Source organism: Nasonia vitripennis, chromosome 5, assembly GCF_009193385.2.
Source record: "Nasonia vitripennis strain AsymCx chromosome 5, Nvit_psr_1.1, whole genome shotgun sequence".
Taxonomy (NCBI): Eukaryota; Metazoa; Arthropoda; class Insecta; order Hymenoptera; family Pteromalidae; genus Nasonia; species Nasonia vitripennis.
The window spans coordinates 13,804-36,879 of NC_045761.1; the positions used below are offsets into that span (position 1 = coordinate 13,804).

General features: G+C 42.5%; 5 protein-coding genes and 1 long non-coding RNA gene across 11 annotated transcripts; 2 read left to right on the forward strand and 4 right to left on the reverse strand.

Moving 5' to 3' along the window:
* Nucleotides 1-1,452: 1,452 nt before the first annotated feature.
* On the reverse strand, nt 1,453-3,355 carry LOC116417702. The gene is made up of 3 exons (XR_004227962.1): nt 3,058-3,355; nt 2,643-2,979; nt 1,453-2,554 (listed from the first exon to the last, which is right to left on the reverse strand). It is a non-coding gene; the product is annotated as an uncharacterized LOC116417702 (long non-coding RNA).
* A 2,485-nt stretch (nt 3,356-5,840) lies between these two features.
* Nucleotides 5,841-8,964, reverse strand: LOC100120423 (testis-expressed protein 2). Its single transcript, XM_001604017.5, has 6 exons — nt 8,788-8,964; nt 7,581-8,703; nt 7,247-7,516; nt 7,016-7,178; nt 6,370-6,945; nt 5,841-6,294 (listed from the first exon to the last, which is right to left on the reverse strand). Exons 1-6 carry the CDS (start codon nt 8,834-8,836, stop codon nt 5,968-5,970), a joined length of 2,508 nt encoding a protein of 835 aa, XP_001604067.1. The 5' UTR covers nt 8,837-8,964; the 3' UTR covers nt 5,841-5,967.
* Nucleotides 8,965-9,009: 45 nt separating this feature from the next.
* LOC100120450 (5'-AMP-activated protein kinase catalytic subunit alpha-2) lies at nt 9,010-11,404 on the forward strand. 2 transcript variants are annotated; one of them, XM_001599824.6, is made up of 7 exons: nt 9,010-9,224; nt 9,290-9,431; nt 9,502-9,740; nt 9,829-10,035; nt 10,097-10,546; nt 10,637-10,963; nt 11,023-11,404. In XM_001599824.6, the coding sequence occupies exons 1-7, from the start codon at nt 9,122-9,124 to the stop codon at nt 11,112-11,114; spliced, it is 1,560 nt and encodes a 519-aa protein (XP_001599874.1). In that variant the 5' UTR covers nt 9,010-9,121; the 3' UTR covers nt 11,115-11,404. The 2 variants fall into 2 exon arrangements, with proteins under 2 accessions (XP_001599874.1, XP_016842404.1); XM_016986915.3 differs by having other exon boundaries at nt 9,015-9,224; nt 10,097-10,552; nt 11,023-11,392.
* LOC100119269 (adapter molecule Crk) lies at nt 11,380-14,050 on the reverse strand. The gene is made up of 3 exons (XM_001600005.5): nt 13,174-14,050; nt 12,579-12,934; nt 11,380-12,507 (listed from the first exon to the last, which is right to left on the reverse strand). The coding sequence occupies exons 1-3, from the start codon at nt 13,206-13,208 to the stop codon at nt 12,002-12,004; spliced, it is 897 nt and encodes a 298-aa protein (XP_001600055.1). The 5' UTR covers nt 13,209-14,050; the 3' UTR covers nt 11,380-12,001.
* LOC100120475 (rho GTPase-activating protein 44) lies at nt 13,683-19,014 on the forward strand. 4 transcript variants are annotated; one of them, XM_031932172.2, is made up of 9 exons: nt 13,683-13,854; nt 13,937-14,485; nt 14,568-14,724; nt 14,803-15,322; nt 15,400-15,697; nt 16,029-16,268; nt 16,337-17,208; nt 17,286-17,464; nt 17,767-19,004. In XM_031932172.2, the coding sequence occupies exons 2-9, from the start codon at nt 14,427-14,429 to the stop codon at nt 18,277-18,279; spliced, it is 2,838 nt and encodes a 945-aa protein (XP_031788032.1). In that variant the 5' UTR covers nt 13,683-13,854; nt 13,937-14,426; the 3' UTR covers nt 18,280-19,004. The 4 variants fall into 4 exon arrangements, with proteins under 4 accessions (XP_031788032.1, XP_032456034.1, XP_032456033.1 ...); XM_032600143.1 differs by lacking the exon at nt 13,683-13,854 and having other exon boundaries at nt 14,029-14,485; nt 17,767-17,853; nt 17,922-19,014; XM_032600142.1 differs by lacking the exon at nt 13,683-13,854 and having other exon boundaries at nt 14,029-14,485; nt 17,767-17,853; nt 17,941-19,014.
* On the reverse strand, nt 19,005-22,945 carry LOC100120525 (methyltransferase-like protein 23). Of its 2 annotated transcripts, none has more exons than XM_001604111.6 (3): nt 21,095-22,945; nt 20,771-20,885; nt 19,005-20,691 (listed from the first exon to the last, which is right to left on the reverse strand). In XM_001604111.6, exons 1-3 carry the CDS (start codon nt 21,335-21,337, stop codon nt 20,225-20,227), a joined length of 825 nt encoding a protein of 274 aa, XP_001604161.1. In that variant the 5' UTR covers nt 21,338-22,945; the 3' UTR covers nt 19,005-20,224. The 2 variants fall into 2 exon arrangements, with proteins under 2 accessions (XP_001604161.1, XP_032456072.1); XM_032600181.1 differs by having other exon boundaries at nt 19,005-20,710.
* Between the last annotated feature and the right edge of the window lie 131 nt (nt 22,946-23,076).

Sequence of the window (23,076 nt, forward strand, 5' to 3'; positions counted from 1 at the left end):
ACGGACAAATTTTTAAAACCAAAAATGTTTATTTTTTTTTCTTCTTTCATTTATCATTATCAGATATATAGGAACCCAATTTTATTAGGTACCTAAACATAGAATTACAGTGTTTGGAGGGGGGAAAGGGGGAAAGAAGTATTGATTCGGAAAGGCCTTCGAATACTGACCATTGATAAGTAGTCAATAGTACATATGGTAGTACATATCGAGTAGTCGTATGCTGTATCTCGGAAACTTGAGTGCGAAGGGGGTGGGTTGTTGGCTTCATTCGATCGAGCGGAAAAAGTTACCCAATAAAACCCAATAAGCCAATAGACCTACAGCCCAATGACCGAAGAACCCAATAACCCAATAGCCCTCCAGCCAAATGACCGAAGAACCCAATAACCCAATAACCCAATAACCCAATAACCCAATTACCCAATTACCCAAAAATGCAGAAAAAAGTACACGAAAATAATCAGAAACGAATTCTAAGTCGATTTGACCCTACTCGTATTTTTGGGTAGTTTCCAGAACCCAATAACCCAATAACCCAATTACCCAATTATCCAAAAATGCAGAAAAAAGTAGGTATCGGGAAAAGTATACGAAAATAATCAGAAACGAATTCTAAGTCGATTTGACCCTATTCGTATTTTGGGTAGTTTCCATAACCCAATAACCCAAAAATGCAGAAAAAAGTAGGTACCGGAAGAAGTATACCAAAATGATCAGAAACGAATTCTGAGTCGATTGGACCATACTCGTATTTTTGGGTAATTTGAACTTAGAAAAAATTTGAAAAAGATGTCATCTGAAATTCGCTCGTTTTTTCAAAAATGCAAAAAAAAATTTTCAAGTCTGTTTTTCTTAATGAAAAAAAAGACTTAGGGAAAAATTTTTAAAACCAAAAATGTTTATTTTTTTTTCCTCTTTCATTTATCATTATCAGATATATAGGAACCCAATTTTATTAGGTACCTAAACATAGAATTACAGTGTTTGGAGGGGGGAAAGGGGGAAGGGGGTATTGATTCGGAAAGGCCTTCGAGTACTGACCATTGATAAGTAGTCAATAGTACATATGGTAGTATATATCGAGTAGTCGTATGCTGTATCTCGGAAACTTGAGGGCGAAGGGGGTGGGTTGTTGGCTTCATTCGATCGGGCGGAAAAAGTTACCCAATAAAACCCAATAAGCCAATAGCCCTCCAGCCCAATGACCGAAGAACCCAATAACCCAATAACCCAATAACCCAATAACCCAATAACCCAATAACCCAATAACCCAATAACCCAATAACCCAATAACCCAATGACCCGATAACCCGATAACCCAATAACCAGATAACCAGATAACCCGATAACCCAATAACCCAATAACCCAATGACCCGATAACCCGATAACCCAATAACCCGATAACCCAATAACCCAATATTATAAAATTAACTCAACAATCTTAAATCCCGCCCAAATTGCTTCACTCAATTAAAAAGAGAGAAAAAGTATAAATGTTTCTTCATTTTCCGACAAATTTTCCGGATATTCAAAAATTTTCACCGTTAGCCGACAAGATACATTCAAACATGTCGTTACCAGCTCTCACGACGAGGACGTCGGTGATAGGTACGTGGAATATTCGTATTGACGCACTGTATTATTATTATTAAGCGTTAATACGTATATTCCTTTGAGAGCCACCCTACCTACCTACCCGGACGCGAGAAACGAAATGACACTGATAGATGATGATTACTATAAATTGTCTACCTGCCCGTAACCAACCGAACCTACAAAGGATCTACGTGAAAAGCAACGTCGGCTGTGTTACCTTCGCGTAGACGCACCCTACTTTGAGACCTAATCGTTGTTCGATGAGGCCGATCTTGTCTCACGAGACCTATCTACAAGATCGTTGTCGCGTGACGATGATTGGCTGGCGTTACTCCGGTGATAAGAATTCGATGGTTATAGGCAGTGATTTCAAGAATCGCCTGGCCTGATCACCAAACTTCTTATCCCAGGAGGAACCCTAATGGTTCCAACCGGCGCTGCCCTGTCATCCCCGCCGCAACACCTCTTAACCTCCTAAGCTACGTTCGAGATAGAGCGGGCGTTGGCGGGCCCTACCGACTCCATCCCTTCGCATACGTGGGGTGCCCTGGGCTTTGGCACTAAGAGATCCCACGTACACTTTCCTAATGCCCTAGCTGTTTCGAGGCTCCATCTTGTTGTTGATGTCGTTTTCGTTTCCAGCAACAAAAAAAACATCAACAACAAGAGCACCCCTTGCATGTCAAGCATCGTCGAAACGATAATTGACATACTTTATATTATGTACTCTCAAAGAGAGGTACTTACCCATGATCCCGCGATGTCCTCTGGTCCTGCTCCTGGTCCTCGTCCTTGTTCTCTGGTCCTGGTCCTCCTCCTAGTCCGCCGCTGCCACCGATGTCCCGCTGGTCCTTGATGATCCGGGTGGTCCGCCGCCTAGTCCTCGATGATGCTGCTGCTGCTTGCCGGAGCTACTTTGACCCAAGTTTCCGGGATTTTTCTGACTCGAGCAAGCTCGAGTTAATTCGCCCAAAATGAACCCAAGTCGTTAGAAAAATTGCCAAAAAATACAAAATTCATACGCTATACGCCTTGCACCTACCAACTTATCGACAATTTCTTCAGAAAGCTCGGGAAAAGTGCAGCAGCAATGACTTTGGCTGTATTTTCTACGCCCCCGACCATTGCCTCTTTGCAGAGCGAGACAGACACCGAGAGACAGAGAGAGAGAGAGAGAGAGAGAGAGAGAGAGAGAGAGAGAGAGAGAGAGAGAGAGAGAGAGAGAGAGAGATAAGCTGCCGCGCATTCTCGCGAAATTGCACGCTATCGAGGCATTAGTGTAAACTTTCCGAACACGATTTTCCTATGGTTTTTCACCTTCGTCATTTTCCGCTCTCGTCAGGAACGAAAGGCCGCAGAGTCGCCAGACATTTGTTTACCTACAAGCAAGCGATGAACACAAGATAAAGAAATTCATGAAATACAGCGTTGCTACCTTAACAAGTACTATAACGCACCTTCGGCTCTTGAGCGGCGTCCGTAATTCGCTGCATTTCAGCCACATCGCTAACTACTGGCTGCCAATGGTCGTTCCTCCACCTGTGGTTGAGCAGACAGAGAGGGAAGACCTGCCAATTCTGCCGTATGTCTCGCAGAAGGGCCGCTTCGAATTCTGCCAAGCGCTCGGACGTGAACTTGATTGTCGATCTTATCAGCCTCGACCGATGCAGCTCGTCGGCTCCATGATCTCGCGGAGGAGCGCTTGAGCGAGTACCCGTCTTTCACGATCGATCCTTGCGCGCGAGTGGCCGTTGTGCGAGCCTGGAAGCGGAATTAACGTAATTGGTAATAGATCATATTTCGGCGGGAGTGATTATGAGATATATAAACACTCACCACGAGTCGACGTATCTTAGCTTCGACGTTTGCTTCCTTGAAGGCCGTCTCGGGGTAGAGAGCGCCGATGACGCTCTCGGGAAAGCCCTGAAACCGCCTAGCGCACCTGGCCAGCATGGCCCCCATCAGCCGCACAGCTTGCGCGATCTCGTCGTCGGTAGTCGTCGGGGGCTCGGCTGCTAGACGACGTAGATCGTTTATCATGTATGCGGTCATGATGGTCATCACCGCGTCCTTAATGAATGGAACGCGATGATGGCCTAGGTGCTCCACCCTTATCTGCGGCTGACGAATGTCCATCCTCTGCTCCAGACTGAGGGGCAGGTCCCTTCGAAGCTGCACGATTCCTGCGCACCGGGAGAAATAGGACGCGAACGTTATTATTCAGAAAATAATGTAATTGCCGAGGCGCGATAATACGTACCGCGCGTTGACGATTATTATTAATTATTAATTATAATTCTTGCAAAGGACTTTGGCCCGTTTGGTATCGTTATAAATAAATAAATAAATAAACGAATAAAATCCTCGAGATTTAATCACCCGACAAAAATTCGAAAATTGCAAGAGTACCCTGATTTTTTCTACCATCCAACTTTTTTTTGGTCAGATCATTGTTAGTGAAACTTTTTGTGCGCGTAGAGCGGGCCGAGATCTACCGATTTCCCGCGGCAGAAATTTGGGAACTTCGGGCTGTTCAATTTCTTGCTCACGAGGCTGCTGCGATTGTTGCTGCTGCTGTAATTGTTGTTGTTGTTGCTCTTGGACATGAAGAGGGGACTGTGGCAATTGGTGGGAAATGAAAAACAAATAAATATAATCCATGTTATGACTATGTAAAAATTACTATATATTACCACGTTATCTTGTTGAAGCGACGGCAAACTACTGGGTACTGCAGCATCAGTTTCTGTTGCCGTGTCAGAAACTAACGAACGAGGAGAAGCGGACAGCCGTAATGAAGGGCATTGACAATTTACTTCTCTCTGGACATTCGAGAAGGATGTTGATGGCTAAAATTTTAATCAAAAAATGAATTACTCGATTTATAAAACTGACAGCAATAAGTATTCTATTCAACTGGAATGTACACTCTGCCGTTGTAAAATCTCATCCGTGTCGGTGCTCAGTATTGCTCTAACTTAAAAAAAAAAAAATTTTTTCTTCGATGCAGCTCGTCCATTTGTGCTTCTAGGAGAGACAACTCTTTCAGCAGCTCCACGCGAGGATCATTTTCATTTCTATCATCATCATCATCATCATCATCGTCGATTTCTTCGTTTTTAACGTAGCACTCGTCTCCGTGCCATTCTCTGTCCGCCATTATGTCTGATCAGCCGTTAAACTAATTGTCAAAGTACAAAATGTATTAAAATATAATTTACAATTCTATTACATAAAACTTTTTGAATAAAGTTTGAAAATGAAAAACCGAGTCTGTAGCGCCGTAGTGTTAAGTTCGAAAATACAAAATACCCCGTGGCGGATTTGCGAAGCTTTTAGGACGACATCCCCTTAAATGGCATAAATAAAGGCGGTCCCTATACGAAGAGTAGTACATAATGCTCTTTGTAGTATGCATGTGAATTCGCTTCGACATTCCCTCAAACAAAATCAAAACGCTGCTGCGCCCTACTTCGGACGTCTCTTATCCTCCTAACTTTTTCGGGCACAGAGTGCAGGGCATGGGCTGGCCTCTTCCGCGACTCTGTCCCTCGCATAAGTGGGGTGCCCTGGGCTTGGGCACTGTTTGGTACCACTTACACTCGCTGCCCCTAACTAATTACGATGATCCTCGAAGAAACTGGAAGCGTACACCCGTTGACTACCTTGGAAACTCCTGGAGGAATCTTCGATGATGTAACTGCTGGGTGTGAGCTGGCCAAGAGCTGCCGATGTTGACTCGATGACTGCTTGCCGTGAGCGCTGCCGTATTTATACCCTCTATGGTGGTTTTCATGGATGATTTGGTTTCCGACGCGAATGCACTAAACAGTCGTTTCTAGGATGTTCAAGGCCTTGGTTTTTACTGTTAAGAATTGTTGACTAATGTACAATGGATTTAGAGTTTGGTTCCTACGGTTTTATGTTATTTGGGTTCGAAATAATTCATAATTAATAATCTGGATAGAAAAATTCTCAGGACCTAGTCAATTATGAAGTTGTTAAAAATTATTAACAGAAATCATTTTGAACCACGAAATTCCCCACTAACAGTTAGGCAATTGTTCCATTCCAGTCAAAGAGTAAACAGTTAGAAAAGTAAGTATAAAAATTAAATTAAAGGATTTCATTCAAGAAATTAGTTAGAGACCCTAGTTTAACTTCTGTTACAAGTACAAGAAAGAACAGTATTAAAAGATTAATTTTATGTATATGGTCATGAATGAATAAAATAAATAAATAAATCTTTTCAACAAAAATATATATTTATACAATTAATACAATACTTCATCTCGTCAGTAGAAAACTCAACTCTAGTCTTAGTCACAGCCGACCCACGTTTTAGAAAAATCACGCGCAGTGGAAGCTCAGCGCGCGTACGGATAGTTTGGACACAACGGAATCACGAGATCGTCCATGTTCGGAATGACGACGATTTTTTCAAACTCCCTCAACAGCTTCGTCTCGATCCATTTGGTAACGTAATTAATATTGAAGGCTCTCTCTCCGACTGCCGGTTTCGCTGATAAATTGATTTTCGGCACGGGCTTGAAGCCGTACCAGAGCCTGTCCGAGGGGGGTGGCGGAATGTTGACGGCTAGGCAGCCCTCGATGCTGGATACGCTGACCATCAGTCTGATCTCCGTATTGGAAACTCCCTCCATGGCCCTCTTGACGTAGGACAATTCGGTAGCCTGCCAACGTTCATTTAATTTTTATTTGCAATATGTAACAAATCAACGCGAGCCCCTCCCACGTCCCCTACTCACGTGCTGAAAGTATTTGTTGGACGCCAGCTTGTCCACCATGCTGAGAAACTTTTTCCCCGAGGATTGTTGGCTCGTCGTTGGCTTGTGCGTCAATAATTCGGCTGCACTGTCCTCGTCTTCCGTCGACGTTTCGGGACTGTCTTCGACGTCGCTGTCGAACATGGGAGACTTGGCAGGTTGAGCTGCTGGCTTATCGATTCGTAAAATATCGCTCATGCTACAACTCGAGGGACTTGAATTGGCTCTCTTCAATTTCATCAAATTCAGTTTCGTCTCGATAGTCATAGTTAGGCTGCCTTCGTAAGTGATATCCAAATCGAACCACAGTCCTCGTTCGTCCATCGTAGGCTTTGTCGCGTTATGTATGATTGGAGCGCCTTGGCCTATGACCAATTCTGATACCGATAGACTTTCCATGAAGTAGGGTAGCTTGATGTTGGAGAGTTTTCGTTGTATTTTGTCTTGAATTACGCTTATGGTATCTGGAGACTTGTGCATATCGAACAAAATTCGACCGAGTAGAGCATTTATCCAGAGGCCATCGTGACTCATGCCAGCTGATGGTAACTCAGCCACCTACGAGTAACCATTCATCAACTACCGCTACTATTTACGAAAATAAATAAAAAATTTAATAAATAAATACCTCTGTGTATCGAGCCATGTAAGCTTGGTGAGTCAGGACAGACGACATTTCAGTGGCGGACGGCGTGGCTGCTTTCGATTCGCTGCTACTTTGCGCTATTGTTAAACTCGAGATCGAGCTTCTTTTGCTGCCGAGTTGCGATGCGGCAGCCAAACGCCTGAACCTGGAGAGAATATTTTTTTAATAATTCGATCAAGTAGATGTGTACGATTTGTACGTGTCGCAGCGTACCAGTCTTCCTTCTGACGATCGGTTCTGGCGAAAATGTATATTTTCACTCGCATTTCCTCTTCGTTAACGTCTTCATCCCGACAGTCTTCGAAAATATCTCTAGACTGAGAAAAATCGTCGTCGGTCTCGTCCTCTTCCATGATGATTCGACCCTTCTCGTTGTCCAGCAATTGCGGCTCGTCGTCCGAGGAATTGTCTATCGTGCTATTTTCCTTCAGAGCGGTGTCTTTGTCAAAAGTCACGCATATCGGGTACTTCTTACTCCATCGCCTGCGTGGAAAGATCATTTAAATTCAATTCGTTTGTAAATTTGAACGCTGCGCATAATGCTTACCGACGCCTTATGAGACCCGATGGAAGCAGCTCGACTTTCGCTCCAGCCAAGCTGTACGCTCTCTTCTTCGTGAACTTGGGCTTGAGCTTAGCCTCATCCCAGATTGCCCTTTTGGCAATTCTAGTTCTGCTTTCCATTACCTGAAGAACGTCTCCTTCCAATTTGAAAAACACTGGCTTTGTGCGCGCTACGTGATAATTGTCCGGCTCGTAACGATACGGCAGTTCATTCAGCCATCCCTCGAATTTTTCCACCACAGCGTGCTCTTCCACAGCTGCAACTTCCAAGACCGGAACTGTGCAAGACGGCTTCACGGGAATGCTCAACAGTTTGTGCACAGTCGTGTAAGCTCTTTGGAGCATAAATGAAACGAAAATGCCAGCCCAGAGGCCCATCAAATATTTAGGCAACGGTATGAAATAGCAGCAGCAAACGACGATTACCAACAGCAGTAATTGCGCGTAAATTCGATTTTTCAGCTGAATAAACAGCTGGTCAGATTTCATTATCCGCTGTATCGACGAATCGACATCCGGACTCGGGCACTCACAAGTCAATTCGGCTGCTTCGATGCCACTTTCGACGCACTCTTCTTCCGCTGACTTTTGATCCTTCAATCCAGTCTTGATATACGAAAATCCTACGAATCGGGACGAATGCGGCGTTGACCGTTTTCTCAACGAGCTAGCAAAGCGTTTCTCTTCCTTCTCGTATTGTTCTTCGGTTGGGGTTGCATCGCCCGCTAAATCTTCGTAATCGCTGACACTCGAAGTGTCTCTGCTGCTTCGCTCGTGCTTCGATTTTTTTTTCTCGCTCTTTATCTCGTGCAATTTCTCTTCGAATGTCTTGGTGATTTTACCTCTGATGTCTGACAATACTTTCCACGGATCCGATGCTGCTGCTGGAGTCAGCAGACCTTCGGGAAAGCTTTCATCCATACTAGTCGAACGCCTCAGCTCCACCAAGCTTCCTTCTTCGGGACTGGATCTATTAGGCGAAGGTTTTTCCGACTCCGGAGTCAGCTGTTGTTTTTCATCGTCCCTGCAACTTGGGTACAGCTCTTCCAGCTCCTCCTCACTGGCGTGATAACGTATCACAGGTACGGACATGGTGATCGGCTTACCTGCAATTGAAAAAAGATGCAAGGGAATCAGCCTCTTAACCTAAAAACTCAATTTTAAAACGCACATTTTCAAAACGCCAATACCTTTTATCATGCCCAGAGTAACTTTAGCAGGGCTGTGTTTGGAGCTCATTCTGCAAGGTCCGTCAGCCGTCTCTTGCAGCTTGGGTGGCTTTGCGTGCGATTGAACCGAGTTTTCTTCACACGTACTTGTCACATTGCTGTCGACTAAAAGGATCCGCAACCGCGCATGCTACTGACAAGCGCGACCTCTGCTGTTGTCGACTTTCCCGCCCCCCCCCCCCCCCACCGAGCGTTTCGCTCAGTCACCGCACAGTGCACACAGAAGATTAGAAGAATTGATTTGATAACGATAAACGTAACAAGTACCTATGTAAATATTTCTCAGAGCCAAAAAATGACGGACAAACTGGCGAATAATCAGGCACAGCCCATTGTCAAGATAGGACATTACACATTGGGAGCCACTCTAGGTGTTGGAACGTTTGGAAAAGTGAAAAGTAAGTACCCTCGTTAATAACCTGGTCATCCTCGGCCATGTAACGTCTCTCGCTTCTGCTTCCAGTTGGTGAACATGTGCTGACCAAGCACAAGGTGGCTGTCAAAATCTTGAATCGACAAAAGATCAAGAGCCTCGACGTTGTTGGCAAGATTCGCAGGGAGATTCAAAATCTCAAGCTCTTTCGGCATCCGCACATCATCAAATTGTATAGCTTGTTCAATGTGTTTAATCTCTTGATTCAGGCTTGATTTTCACAATCTTTCTCAATCGTCTAGGTACCAAGTCATAAGCACTCCAACGGATATATTCATGATTATGGAATACGTCTCTGGCGGAGAACTGTTTGACTATATTGTCAAACATGGCAAGCTCAAGGAGTACGAAGCTCGAAGGTTCTTTCAACAGATAATTTCTGGCGTGGACTACTGCCATAGACACATGATTGTTCACCGCGACTTGAAGCCTGAAAATTTGCTGCTGGATCACAATCTCCATGTAAAAATTGCAGATTTTGGTATGCTATAGCATGCGCACCATTCCATGGCAAAAACATTTATGCATCTGAAAAATTAATTAATGAAAAAAAAATTAATGATGCGTAGGCCTATCCAACATGATGATGGATGGAGAGTTTCTGAGGACTTCGTGTGGATCGCCAAATTATGCTGCGCCCGAAGTAATCTCTGGAAAGCTGTACGCAGGACCCGAGGTGGACATTTGGTCTTGCGGAGTCATTTTATATGCCTTGCTTTGTGGAACGCTGCCCTTCGACGATGAGCATGTACCAACCTTGTTTCGAAAGATCAAATGTATGTTTGCCTCCCAACCAGCTGCTGCTGATGCTTGAATTTTTCGTTTTGTTTCTTACAGCGGGAGTCTTTCCAATTCCTGAATATCTCAATAAGAGTGTGGTGAATCTCTTGTGCCACATGCTCCAAGTTGATCCAATGAAGAGGGCCACCATAGAAGATATCAAGAAGCACGAATGGTTTCAAAAAGAACTGCCAACGTACTTGTTTCCTTCTCCTGTAGAGCAAGATTCTTCGATAATCGATGTAGATGCCGTGAACGAAGTCTGTGAAAAATTCAACGTCAAGGAAGCCGAAGTTCATGCCGCCTTGCTCAATGGCGATCCGCATGATCAATTAGCCATTGCTTACCATTTAATTATAGACAATAAGCGAATCGCCGATGAAGCAGCAAAAGCAGAGATAAAAGATTTTTATGTAGCTTCCAGTCCGCCACCGGTTGCTTTCAGTCCTAGCAATGAGGCCAGTGGTAGTGGAAGTCCGTTAAGGCCGCATCCTGAAAGAATCGCCCGTAAGTGTTAGTGTTTTCTTTTTTTGTTTCGCACCATTTCCCGATTCACCATTATCGACTTTCATTACTGATAATGATCGATTGTTCTAGCACTCCGAGACAGGCAGGGCTCTCTGAGCACTACTCCTACCCAAATGCAAGGTAATCGAGGCACGCCTGTTAAAAGGGCCAAGTGGCATTTGGGAATCAGGTCTCAATCCAAGCCAAATGATATCATGAATGAAGTCTATCGTGCCATGAAAGCGCTTGGATTCGAATGGAAAATAATCAACGCGTACAGCGTTAGGGTGAGGCATAAAAATCCAGTGACTGATAGGTATAGCAAGATGTCGCTGCAGCTTTATCAAGTAGATTACAAGAGCTACCTTCTAGATTTCAAATCGTTATCGAGCGAAGAGTCCGAGGACATTACTAGAGGTAATGCGCTTGTTCGGACGTGAGAATAACGTGATCATTTAATTACATAAATATTCCAGATATCACTCTACCTCCACCGCAAGCAACAGGCCATCATACCATGGAATTTTTTGAAATGTGCGCTGCGTTAATAACGCAATTGGCGCGATAAGGAGATTGCTTTTTTGTCAAATTGACGAGAATAGAAGACAACGAAAGCGGTGATATTCGAGCTAAACCAGCTAAAGTTCGGTTTTTATTTATTTCTTTTTTTTCTCTTGGTTTCCCATGTGTAAATACATTGTGCATAGTTGTAGTTAATTTCTCTTTTGAGAGTATAATTTATGCAAGCGAATATAGTAGCGAATAGTTCTCGAGAATTTTCAATATATCAAGACAAGTATTATTTTAAATAAAAAAAATTGAATGCAAGAAAATACATTACAAGTATATTATATCCTATTTATTATGTGCAATGAATAATCCATTACAGTTCTTATTATAAATTACACAACACGATTAGTTACGATCTAAAAAAAAAGAAAATTGAATATGCGCCCGAGTTTAGAAAAATATACATTATATAGGTGCCACCACGTTCACATATGCTGCATAAGTCAACAAAGTCAAAAAATGTCTATAATACAATCCCACTCATTGATACCACTATTAATGTGATAAAAGATTATGTTTTACATAATGGCACAGCAGTTTGTCATTTACATTTTATAATCAAGCACAAGTACTCGTAGCAGTGTGAAACTGTTACCCGAAAAATAAATGCATCATTCTCAAGTCCAAACGTTGATATCACAATTTTCACAGTCTCGACAATTGTACAAAATTTGAAAATAAATTTTACAATACAAATCGTTGACTAGAAATTGAGCATATCGAGTTGGAAACGTTTTTTTTTTTTTTTTTCAAATAAAATATGATGTACTTGATAGCGATAAAAAAAAAATTAAAAAAATTCATTCATCAAATGTCCAACATTATGCAGTATGGCAGCTGCCGATGATTCACTTCACTTGGCATATTTCAGAAAACACAAGTCTGTTAAATTTCTTGACTATTATCATCGCAATCTTCGTTCGCAACTACTTCGTTATCAACAAATTCCACATGCGTAAAAGGAAAGTGTCCAACTTTACCGTGCAATTCACCTTCCCACTGACCATTAATGTTCGTTTTTGTTACTTTGATTATGTCTCCTACTTCCAATTTCAGTGCAGTTTTGTCATAAGCATTTGGAACACGTGCTTGTTTGACTTTTGCATAGGCAGGCAGTGTTCTTTGAATATTGGAACGTCGAGTGGCAGCAGCTGCCGTAGCCTGCTGTTGTACTGTCTCCGTTGTATGAGACGTTGTCCCAGAGCCGGAACTACCACCACTTTCAGGCCTAGCTGCTGCTGCTGCTGGTGTACTGCCGTCGATTATGTGCTGATGATCGTCGTCTTGGTATTTTTGTACATAAGGAACCGGCACTGATCCTGTTTGTCCAAGGCTGTTCTTGGCGGTCCACCACTGCTCTTCATCCTTGGAAATTATAGTGAGGATTTCACCTGAAGATAAAGGCTAATATAAACAACGATGCCAAAATGATTGCATGATGCAGTATGAAATGCAAATGTACCTTTTCTGAATGGCAGATCATCGGGATCATTACCGTCAAAGTCGTACCTCGCAATCACCCTTTGGATTTTTCTTGGTGCTGGTCGTATCAAAGGTGTAGTATCCAAATAATGCAGCTTGTAGAATGCCAATAAATTGGGAATATCCGGAAATATCTGATCTCCGATACGATAACGTATTTGATCACCTTGTTGGATTTTGTTAATAATGTAGTGACTGACTTTGCTGTCTTCTCTGACACACAAAACAAAGTCTCCTTGTATGGAAATGCTGTCCCTGACAAGAAAAACACCTCCTTCCTTCTCACTCATGAGCAGGTCAGAGGCATCCTGTCTGGACATTGCTCCAAAGTACCAGCTGCAAAAGAAGAAATGATAAAATACAAATTTCGGTCTTAATTTTAGCCTAAATAGTACCACACTGCTATACCAGCAGCATTGGCCGATGTCACGTGCTCCGGAAAGATCTCTCTTTTTCTCTCTCTCTCTCTCTCTCTCTCTCTCTCTCTCTCTCTCTCTCGCGGCAACTCATTATTACCTGTTCCTATTATATTACAAAATTGTTTGTTCAAGGTTTCACCCGCACGACGCACTCACCTGGACTTGTCGTTTTGGTCAAAGGTCCCAGCCATCGTGCGTATGTATCAATATCCTCGCGCGATTCTCGAGTTAATACTCGGTACAGCTTCCGAAAGTAGCACACGTCCCTCCGGTTGATCCGTTATTTTATTTCCTGCTGCTGCTGCTGCTGCTGCTGCTGATGATGATGATGATGATGATGAACTTGTACTAGTCGCGTCTCTACTAATATACGCGCGAATCGACGAGCGAATCGCGCTGAGCAGTATAGGTATATACTTATAGTTGTCAAGTATAAGTATTCCGCTCACTACTGCAGACTGCCGCCGCCGCCGCCGCCACTGACGTCGATGTCTCGTAAACACTGCTTCTGCTGATGAAGTGCCGAAGAACCTGAACAGCGAGCGGGTGGCTGCATTATTGCGGGCTACTAGGGATTATTTGGCTGCTTAACAAGTGGTGGAGAGCTCCGGTTTTTTTGTCTCTCCCTCCCTTCCGCGCTACTGCAGCTAGAGTGCAAAGTACAAAGCTCGAGGACTTCGTGGAGGACAGCTGTGGACACTCCTCGATGTGCTGCTATCTGTGACTGGAGTTTGCGGAGTTATGCGGTCAGCGAGTCTCGACTGCGGGGTTTCGCGACGATGACTTTTGGAACGCGGCTGTCGTATAAAAATTGCCTGCGTTTACTTATAGTTATAGGTAATAAATAGTTATAATATTATTTTATAATATATATTTTTTTTGCAAGGGCGAGATCGGAATTCGTAATTTGTAATAAAAGTTTAATTTTGTTTAACGACAGACTCGCGGCGATCATTATCGCTGCTTCTGACTCGCACACACTGTATATATAGATACGCAAGACAAGTACGCGAGAGGATGCGATGTTACGGGCAGTGGCGCGCGTGAGATCACCGTGTGCACGCGCGGTTATCACGACGAGCCGTCGCCGTCGTGCATGCAGCAGTTTATTATCTTATCCGCCCAGTGCTGCGTTGTCCGTCCGCCGCCGCCGCCGCCGCCGCCGCCGCCGCTGCCGCCGCCAAGACGACGGCACACCGTACCTAGTGAAAGTGTTTTCGCGACCACAGTGCAGCATAGCAGAGATTGTTATGGTTCGTAGCCACTGATTCCACGACGTCGTCGACGAGGATAATAAGTGTGTGGTCATCCTTGCGCGGCGGTCCAAGCACGGAGGACGGGGAGGGGGATATAGGAGAGGCTCTTATTGTTCATTTGGAGTGCGTCGAGGAATCGAGCGCGAGCCACTAATGACCATGAAGAAACAATTTTTCAGGGTCAAGCAGCTCGCTGACCAAACCTTCTCCAGGTACATACCTCATCCTGCGTATGGTTTTTTTTTTATCATCTTATATTTCTTATATAAGATTATTTTTTTATCTTGTTTCTAGAGCGGGAAAAACAGAGGTTTTGACGGACGACTTGCAAGCTGCGGATAAACATGTCGAGCAGATTAGGGCTGCTCTCATGGGGCTCAGTAAAAGACTTGCGACGAATAAACCCAGTGAATCCAACACTCAGGATTCTGCTCACAAAGAAAAGCGCCTTGTGAGTATTCTTATGCTCGTATCTTCCGACGTTTGTAAAAAAAAAACTTAAAATTTAATCTATTTGTGCTAATTTTAGAAAAAATGTCCAGAGTATGTTTTGGGCCAGACAATGTTGGAAAATGCAGGCGACGAAGGGCTCATGAGCTATACGCTGCTCGAGTGTGGAAGAGCACAAGTGGCCTTGGCCAATGAGACAGTAGATCATGAAGCCAAAGTTGAACAATACGTTGCAGCTCCGTTACAGCATATTTTGGAGACGGATGTTCCAAATATCCTTAAGCATAAAAGGAATTTACAGCGTCTAATTCTGGATATGGACAGCACTAGAGCACGATATCATCAAGCTAGTAAACACAATACAGGATTAACTAGTAGTGGAGCAACCAAGGTAGATAGCTTGAGAGATGAACTCGAAGAAGCTGAAACCAAAGTAGAACAATGTCGAGATCAGCTAGCTGCTGAAATGTTCCAGCTCATGTCGAGAGAAACAGAGCTTGCTCAAACAATTATACAATATGTTAAACTTCAAAGAGCATATCACGAGAGTGCCTTGCACTGTCTTGAAGATCTTATTCCAGATCTTGAATGTTACATAAGTAAGAAAATTTTAATAACTAGTTGAATTATTATTGTAGAAAGCAAACGAAATTATAACATTTTTTTCAATCTCCAGATGATAATGAAAGCAAGCCCGTTTATGGATACTCTTTAGAAGAGCATCTTCGAGTTACGAATAGAAAAATAGCGTTGCCCATTCAACTCTGCGTTTCGGCTCTTCTGAGGCTAGGAATGGAAGAGGAAGGACTTTTCAGGATAGCCAGTGGTGCTTCGAAATTGCGAAGAATGAAACTTAGCTTTGATGCTTGCTGCTTGACTCTTCCAATTGCCCTGGAATACAAGGACCCTCATGTGATAGCTGGAGCGCTCAAGTCTTACCTCCGGGAGCTGCCAGAACCTTTGCTTACCTTCAAGTGAGTACGAATTATCATTATACTTATATTCCTGAAATAGCGCGAATGCGTCAATGACCTAGAAACAGACGACAACTCTTTCGGCATACCTATAGCGCAGAACTCTCTTCTTCGTGTATAGTACAGTCATACGCGTGAGCATACGTACGATGAGTCATGAATCGCAAATGCGTTAAGACTGCGTCGCGTCACCCTCTGCAAAAAATGATCGCTCTTATCTTCAAATCACCGAGAGAGAGAGAGAGAGAGAGAGAGAGAGAGAGAGTTCGACATTTCTCTCAAAATTATCACGCTCATAGTATCTTTCTATACCATTTTTCAATCTCGTCAGATTGTATTCCGAATGGATGGCAGCTTCAAAGATCCCTCAAAGTGACGCAAGGCTTCGGGTACTTTGGGAGGTACTACACAAATTACCAACAGTGAATTATGAAAACTTAAGGTTCCTAATTAAATTTTTTGCCGCCTTGACGAAAAATCAAGACGTCAACAAAATGACACCTCATAATATTGCAATAGTCGTCGCACCCAATCTAATTTGGAATTCTCAGGAGGATGCAACTAGTATAGTGTAAGCAGCATTTCTTTATACTGCTCTTATTGGAGAAAATAATTCCATTGAATCTTTAATTCTTGCAGGATGGACACAGCTAATAACTCTAGTCTGATCGTGGATCAACTGATAACATACGCCGACTGGTTTTTCCCAGGCGAGATCGACTTTGATCGCGAATTGGAGCTGCAGCAGGGCATCGTCAATGGCTCAGCCGAGAGCAATATCAGCACAACGGTGGACATGCGGCGCTGCGTCTCCAACAGCAGTCTGAGCGATCACGGCGAAAGTCCCACCCAAGGCAGTCCCAAGCCGGCGACCCGTCGAAAAAACAAACCCGCGCCCACTCCACCAAGCGCTTCAAACACGCCCGATAAGGTGTGCATACAACCAGTTCACCATCAACACCATTACGAGAAGAGACCCGACGATAAGCCACCTCCGACACCAGAGAAGCCGCCCAGGCCTATTGTTACAGCCAGCAGCACGCTCAACAGACATACGTACAAGACTCAGCAGGATAACGGCAGCTGCTCTCCTAGTAGTAAGCAAGCTAGCAGCATCAAAAGCATGGAAAGCGATGTGAAGCCCATGGGATTCGAAGTGATCAACCGATCCGACTTTATCGATAAAAGTTGGTCTGAGCAAGACCAAGTTGAAATTGCATCAACTGGTAAAATCGAAAATCAAAGAAAAGACAGCAAAGAGGAAAAAATGAACAACAGTCTTATAGGTTTTGAGGCACTGAGTTTAAAGGCAGTCGAATCATCAACACCGGACAATATGAACAAATCCGTCTATGAGCAACAGCAATCATCGATGCTGGAAGGCGTTGACAAGTCACTGTTGGACTCGACGAAATCAAAACCATCACCATCGTCGACTTGGGAAAGACGCAAGTTTCCTGTCGCCGCGCCGCGCACGACCATAACGACCAATATAACGACCAATCCACAAGGTTTGTCCAACTGAATGCGATATAGCACTTAAGATTTGACCAAGTCTATAGGTTTCTGATTGATGTTTTATTTGTAGAAGAGACTGCTGCTGTCGAGTTTCGCAAGAAACCTGCAGATGGGAATAATGTGACGTCTGTTGATCGGAACAGCAAACCAGCCATACCAGAACGACCAGCTGGTCTTGCTCGGCCTTCCAGTTTAATTCGTCAACATCATCCTCGACATAGCAATGAGAATCTAGATTCAGACTCAGGGGTAGGTAAAAGCAAACAGCAACAAGCCGCTTGACACAATCCAAATTTATTTGTAGACATAACTTTTTTATTTTCTATAATTCTATGTTATAGTTAACGTGCATACTTGCGCATTATTTTTGTATCAAGCATCAAGTTAAAGTGTATTATTATTATTATTATTATTATTATTATTATAAAATGTTGAATAGTTATACTTGAATTATTTTTTATGCCTACAATAAATATTTATTCCGACGTATACTGCATTTTATAATTTTATTTGCTTAATCTAACTCTAACCCGAAATTTCGTGTCCAACAGCATCAGCAGCAGCAGCAGCAGCAGCAGCAGCAGCAGCACTTGACAGCTCTGGAACGAACCCACACGTATTCGGTAGACAAACCGCAGGTCAGTATAATACAAGTGTTCGAAAGTGACGGCTTCGACAGCAATGCAGACAACGTCATCACGAGTAGTTCAACAATCAACTTGCAGAGAAGTCCGAGCGTGGGCAGCAGGCCGGTCTCGATGTCTCTCTCGGCAGAGAAGCCACCGCGTCCTGATCTGCCCGAGTCATCCCCACTGAACGTCTGCAGCAACAGGTCGCACTCTAGGACGCGCTCCGAGGGTAATATCGTGGACGTTCATACCCAGACGCAAACAGTAATCGTATCTAAAGCCCCGGTCGGCCAACAGCAGCAGCAAGGACCGCCGCCGGCCTCGCCAAGATTCCATCAGCGGCCACCCAGGCCACAGCCACCCCCGCCACCACCACCCACTACTGCTGCTGCTGCGGTACGATCCAAGAGCGACAGCGAAAGCACAAATCTTTAGAAATTATTGAGAATTCGAATGGATGTAATGGTATGTACATGTCAAGTATGATAAGATGATAAAACAAATTTTATGCAGGTCTTTTGTATAACTACTTTTTATACTGCTTGTAAAAATTAATTACACCAATGCGATTACGTTCAAGAGAAGCGCGAAAGAAACAAAATGTATCGATGAACAGATAGATTCCGCCCGTGGTATCTTAACCACGCACAAATTCTATAGTTGTGCTTGCATTTAATATTTGGTTATTGTTCAGTGTCGAGATTTCACTATAGATTCGATTTTTTTATTGCTTGTCTGTATATACTATACATAAAAGAGTTTTAATTGTATTAAAATACAAAAATTGAACAATGCGATTATTGCAGCGTGATAGAGCTCCAATTGTATTATGCCGTTGCTGTGCTATAAATTGTTACAAGTGATTATTTAAAATAATTATTTCTGGATTCAAGCGATCTGTATGCAATACGTGCTCGCTAAAGAAAATTATCGATGTAATGAGAAAACGGCCTTATATACTTGTTGACTAGGAATATCTCGCGAGGTTCTAGTTTTTATTATTATCAAGTGTTTTGTAGTAATTAAAATTTTATATTTCAACGGTAAAAAAATAAATTGTATGTGTGTATATCATAATTGGTATATTTGGCATGCGCATTTACCTAATGAAAGCTCAGGCTGTGAATACATTGGAGCATGTATTTGTAAATAATAAAAAATTTTCAAATACTCTTGTCTTTTTATTTCGCTCAGAGGGAAAAGAAAGTTCATTTTGGCAAATAAGAATTTATTTTGAAAAACACATATATAGACTTGGTGATCACAAGATGGTAGCTCAGAACATGGATGACAGAGTTTCATCGGCAACATCTTTTGGCGACATACCGCTGTCATCTTTGATTAATTCAACATTCAAGGACAGAAGATATTTCACTATTTCCTTGTGTCCGCAGGACGCTGCGTAATGCAGAGGAGTTTGACCGTCTTCGTCTTTGGCATTGACATCCGATCCAGCATGGGCGAGACACTTGAAAATTTCGAGATCGCCTCGATCAGCGGCCCAATGTATCGGAAGCATACCGTTCTCGTCCTTAACGTATAATTCCTTCTTCCTGTTGTCGTCCGGGCCTTGTGACAGAAATATTCTCACCTTTTCTTGATTGCAATCTTTCACCCAATCTAAAAGAGTTTTGTCAATATCCTTCAACTCTGTATCTGTATTAGGCAGTCTACTCACAACTACCCAAGCCTTTGATTCAACTGTCCGAGCATCTTTTTCCCAAAAAGGATCAAGTTTTCCTACTGCACGAATGTAACTTGCCATTGCCACCTCCTTGCTCATGTCCCCCAAGCTCTTCCAGGCTTCCCATTTGTGCTTGGCTTGCATTTGGTACCAACTGGGTGCAGGTGTATCGCATGGCCCACAAGTTGCCTGCTTATAGAGACCATAAAATCCCAGTAGCTGGCCTGTATCAAGCTCGGATGCCAAAGATTGAAGGTGTGATGCTGCATTACTAAAGGTTTCTTCAAGCTCTGTAGCGACAGCTTCCAAATCCAAGTTTTCAGCCATATTCTCTGCAATGTTAACTACTGCTACTACTACTACACGTATACGAAAATTTATGAATCCTTCGGTTTTATTTCGATTCTCCTTCCTTCTAGACTATGATTCAGTTTTTGAAACACAGACTGGGTTGCGTCTTCGCTTTTGAATGATACAAATCCAAACCCTTTGCTTAGGCCAGTGTTTTTATCAAATACTACATTAACTCTAGTCACTTCACCAAAATTATTAAAGTATGTTTTGAGTTCCTTATTTCCTACAGTCCAAGCAAGATTAGTTATATAAAGTGTAGGCTTCCTGCTGTTGATGCTTGTTGTTGCTGCTGATGTCAAAGCTTGTGCAATTTTAGAAGCCATGTCACGCAAATTACTCTAGTCAAACTCGCTTGATTTCCAGTAAATGAATGGTATGATCTTGCATCAGTTCGTGGATGTCGATTCCAGCGTCCGCGCCAAGTTTTGCCAGTGATATATGGGAACAATTCAAACCCCACTTGTTCAATAAATGCTCGATAGACCAGTCAGCGCTGCGCTCTTGATAAGTGCAAAGAAATTTTGCAGACGGATTTCTTTCCAGGAGAAATGCAACGGTTACAACAATGTCTTCGAAAACAGAAGGATCGTAGAAACAATCCGACCCTAATACAAGATCTAAAGGTCCAAGTGAGAATAAACTGGACAAGAAGAATCCCCAAGTAATGCCAACAACTTTTACTTGAGATGAAACTCCGTTGAGCTCGCAACTTCTTCTCAGATGTTGCAAACTCTTGGGTAAAGTTGCAGACTCACTCAATGTGACTAGAGCACCGCATTTACTTGCTACTATTCCAGGAAGGGCTGTACCTAAAATCCCAAGAGGTATCTTTTATATAGTTGATTATATGAGATATTATGAACTGCACAATGAATTCTTATATCATACCTGATCCAAGTTCTAAAACTCTCTTGCCAGCAAGCTCCTTTTTGTGTTCCCACAAGTACCAAGCCAAAACTGGAGCCGATGGCCAGGTATAGAAGCTGTAGCTTGCTTGAAGCAACTGGGAAAGATAATAAATAGGATGAGCACTTTTTTAATCTGAAACACGGACGCACACAAGCAAGTACCACACCCTCCAAAACTTGCGGTCCACGTGCCCAGATCTTTACAAGTTATCGCGTAAGTAATCGCTGCTCGTCTAACCTCCAACAAAAGGACCCCGCCACATAACTTATATTATAATATCGCACCTCCCTTGTGTGCGCTTACCTCGGGAATGTAGACTTCGAGACAGTCGTCGTCTCGCAGATCATCAACGTCTGCCTCGTCGTCCTCTTTGGCGCTTGTTCGAGACGTCGATGGCGATGCTGTTGCTGCAGCTTGATGGCCCCGCGACGTGAAAAAGAACTTTTTCACTTGCTCAGAGCTGGCGACACCATCGGACATTAGTAGGCCTAACGCGGATGTACAGCTGCTGTGCTGGAAGCCGTAGCCGTGCTCCAATCCCGGCATATCACACGCGCCGCGCACGCATACCAGTGTGTGTGCGCGTGCGTGGGTGTTTTTAATTTTTGTCGTTGCAATTATCGGTGACTCGTTCTCTCGGCGAGACGATGATCAGCGACAGCGAGCGATAATCCACAACACAAACGGCGCAAATCTCCGAGATCGAGATGAGAGGCAAGTCAACCAAGGAACAATAATACGTGCGTATATATAGACAACGAATATAGACTTCCTATAGAAGAACGGTTCTGGGTTAAAATGGGGGGACGAAAGCTTGGGTAACAGGCCGTTAGTTCTGTTACCCAACCGCTCGGCGGCGCCACCTATGAGTTTCCTACAGCTTGGCGCGCATATGAGCACGCACAAGCAGACGATTCATCATTCATGCAGTATATTATGTAAAATATACTTTTTAACAATAATGAAAGTAAATAAATGACAAGAAAATGAATAATGAGTGTGTAAGGAGGTTTTACAAAAGTATTGGTTGCGACAACCATATTTTTCTGACTAGGAAAAAACCGCGAAAACGCAGCTCCTGTCAGGCTGATTATGAATCATGTACAGTAATTGAGGATCGTATTGACTTGCCTGCCGATGAAATAGTGTCTGCAGATATGCATAACTTAGTAGAAAGTGTCAGTAATCTTAGTAATCTTAGTACTACATCCAGTTTAGAGAATCATTCAGATAAAGCCAATAGTATTTTAAATAATGACAATGAATCAGCATCTTTATATAATTGCTCAGTAAAATATGTTGCAGGTTATATAGCTACAAAATGTTTTGCAAAATTCAAATGCTCAGATTGTGTAACTGCCTTTACAAGAGAAAATAGAAATTTTGAAAAAAATAATGATCTTTTGATATTTTTTAAAGCATATAAAGTTTTTAATAGTTCGAATCAATTAGGTAATCTTTGTATTCCTTCCGATTTTTTTAATAATGTTATTGACACAGCTTATACTTCTTTTCAATGTCATTTTGAACATATTTGCCATGAAAAAAATGTTGCTAAGAGATTAATATACGAAATTACACTAAAAATTAATGAACTTTATCCAGAGTACTTTAATATTGATGGGCCATGTAAATCGCATCGACAACGTATAGTAGCTTTTTTTGTGAGAGTGCACATTTTTTATAAATTAAAATGGATTAATCATCGCGCACGTGATGCAAATAAATGTCAAAAACGTGCTGTTGCTGGTGAGAAACCGAATGCCAAATTACAGAAATTAAGTCATCGATAGGCACAGTTCGAGTATATAAAAATAATTTTTTCAAACAAATTCTAAAGTCATTTTTAGCAACAAATTTTATGTCTCGAAGATAATCAAAGTGCTTATTTGCTTATTGTGTCGTCTCAGCCAATTATTACTTCATACTTTATATTTTATTTTGTTCACAGAGGAATTCTTATAAATTGTCGATAAACGGTATTAATTTTTTTAAATAGAATAAGCACTGCTTTTTATTTAAAATTATTTTTGTTTACAACTTTTAATCACTCATCAATATAAAATCATTTGTATTTAATTGCATGCGCATAATAAATATTTTAACTCATTAATTAAATCATAGTTTGTTTTGATTTTTCATATTCTTTTCTTTTCTTTAATTAATTAAATATTTGTAAATACCTTCATTAACAGCAGTTGCATGAGTGTTGATCGATAGTTGCATGAAATGTAAATAATTTATGTGTATCATCATCGCCATTCCTACACCTATGCTTTCCTTTT

Coding starts and splice junctions, on each gene's coding strand:
- LOC100120423 (XM_001604017.5), bottom strand. CDS start 8,836: ATGAGCTCCAAACACAGCCCTGCTAAAGTTACTCTGGGCATGATAAAA. Junction 7,179..7,246: donor GATCGTCAGAAGGAAGACTG/GTACGCTGCGAC, acceptor TATTCTCTCCAG/GTTCAGGCGTTTGGCTGCCG. Junction 6,295..6,369: donor CCAACAAATACTTTCAGCAC/GTGAGTAGGGGA, acceptor GAACGTTGGCAG/GCTACCGAATTGTCCTACGT.
- LOC100120450 (XM_016986915.3), top strand. CDS start 9,122: ATGACGGACAAACTGGCGAATAATCAGGCACAGCCCATTGTCAAGATA. Junction 9,432..9,501: donor CATCCGCACATCATCAAATT/GTATAGCTTGTT, acceptor TCAATCGTCTAG/GTACCAAGTCATAAGCACTC. Junction 10,553..10,636: donor TGAAAGAATCGCCCGTAAGT/GTTAGTGTTTTC, acceptor CGATTGTTCTAG/CACTCCGAGACAGGCAGGGC.
- LOC100119269 (XM_001600005.5), bottom strand. CDS start 13,208: ATGGCTGGGACCTTTGACCAAAACGACAAGTCCAG. Junction 12,935..13,173: donor GACCAAAACGACAAGTCCAG/GTGAGTGCGTCG, acceptor CTTCTTTTGCAG/CTGGTACTTTGGAGCAATGT. Junction 12,508..12,578: donor TGATCTGCCATTCAGAAAAG/GTACATTTGCAT, acceptor CTTTATCTTCAG/GTGAAATCCTCACTATAATT.
- LOC100120475 (XM_031932172.2), top strand. CDS start 14,427: ATGACCATGAAGAAACAATTTTTCAGGGTCAAGCAGCTCGCTGACCAA. Junction 14,486..14,567: donor GCTGACCAAACCTTCTCCAG/GTACATACCTCA, acceptor TCTTGTTTCTAG/AGCGGGAAAAACAGAGGTTT. Junction 16,269..16,336: donor GAGGATGCAACTAGTATAGT/GTAAGCAGCATT, acceptor TAATTCTTGCAG/GATGGACACAGCTAATAACT.
- LOC100120525 (XM_001604111.6), bottom strand. CDS start 21,337: ATGCCGGGATTGGAGCACGGCTACGGCTTCCAGCACAGCAGCTGTACA. Junction 20,886..21,094: donor TCGAAGTCTACATTCCCGAG/GTAAGCGCACAC, acceptor TATCTTTCCCAG/TTGCTTCAAGCAAGCTACAG. Junction 20,692..20,770: donor AGTTTTAGAACTTGGATCAG/GTATGATATAAG, acceptor TTGGGATTTTAG/GTACAGCCCTTCCTGGAATA.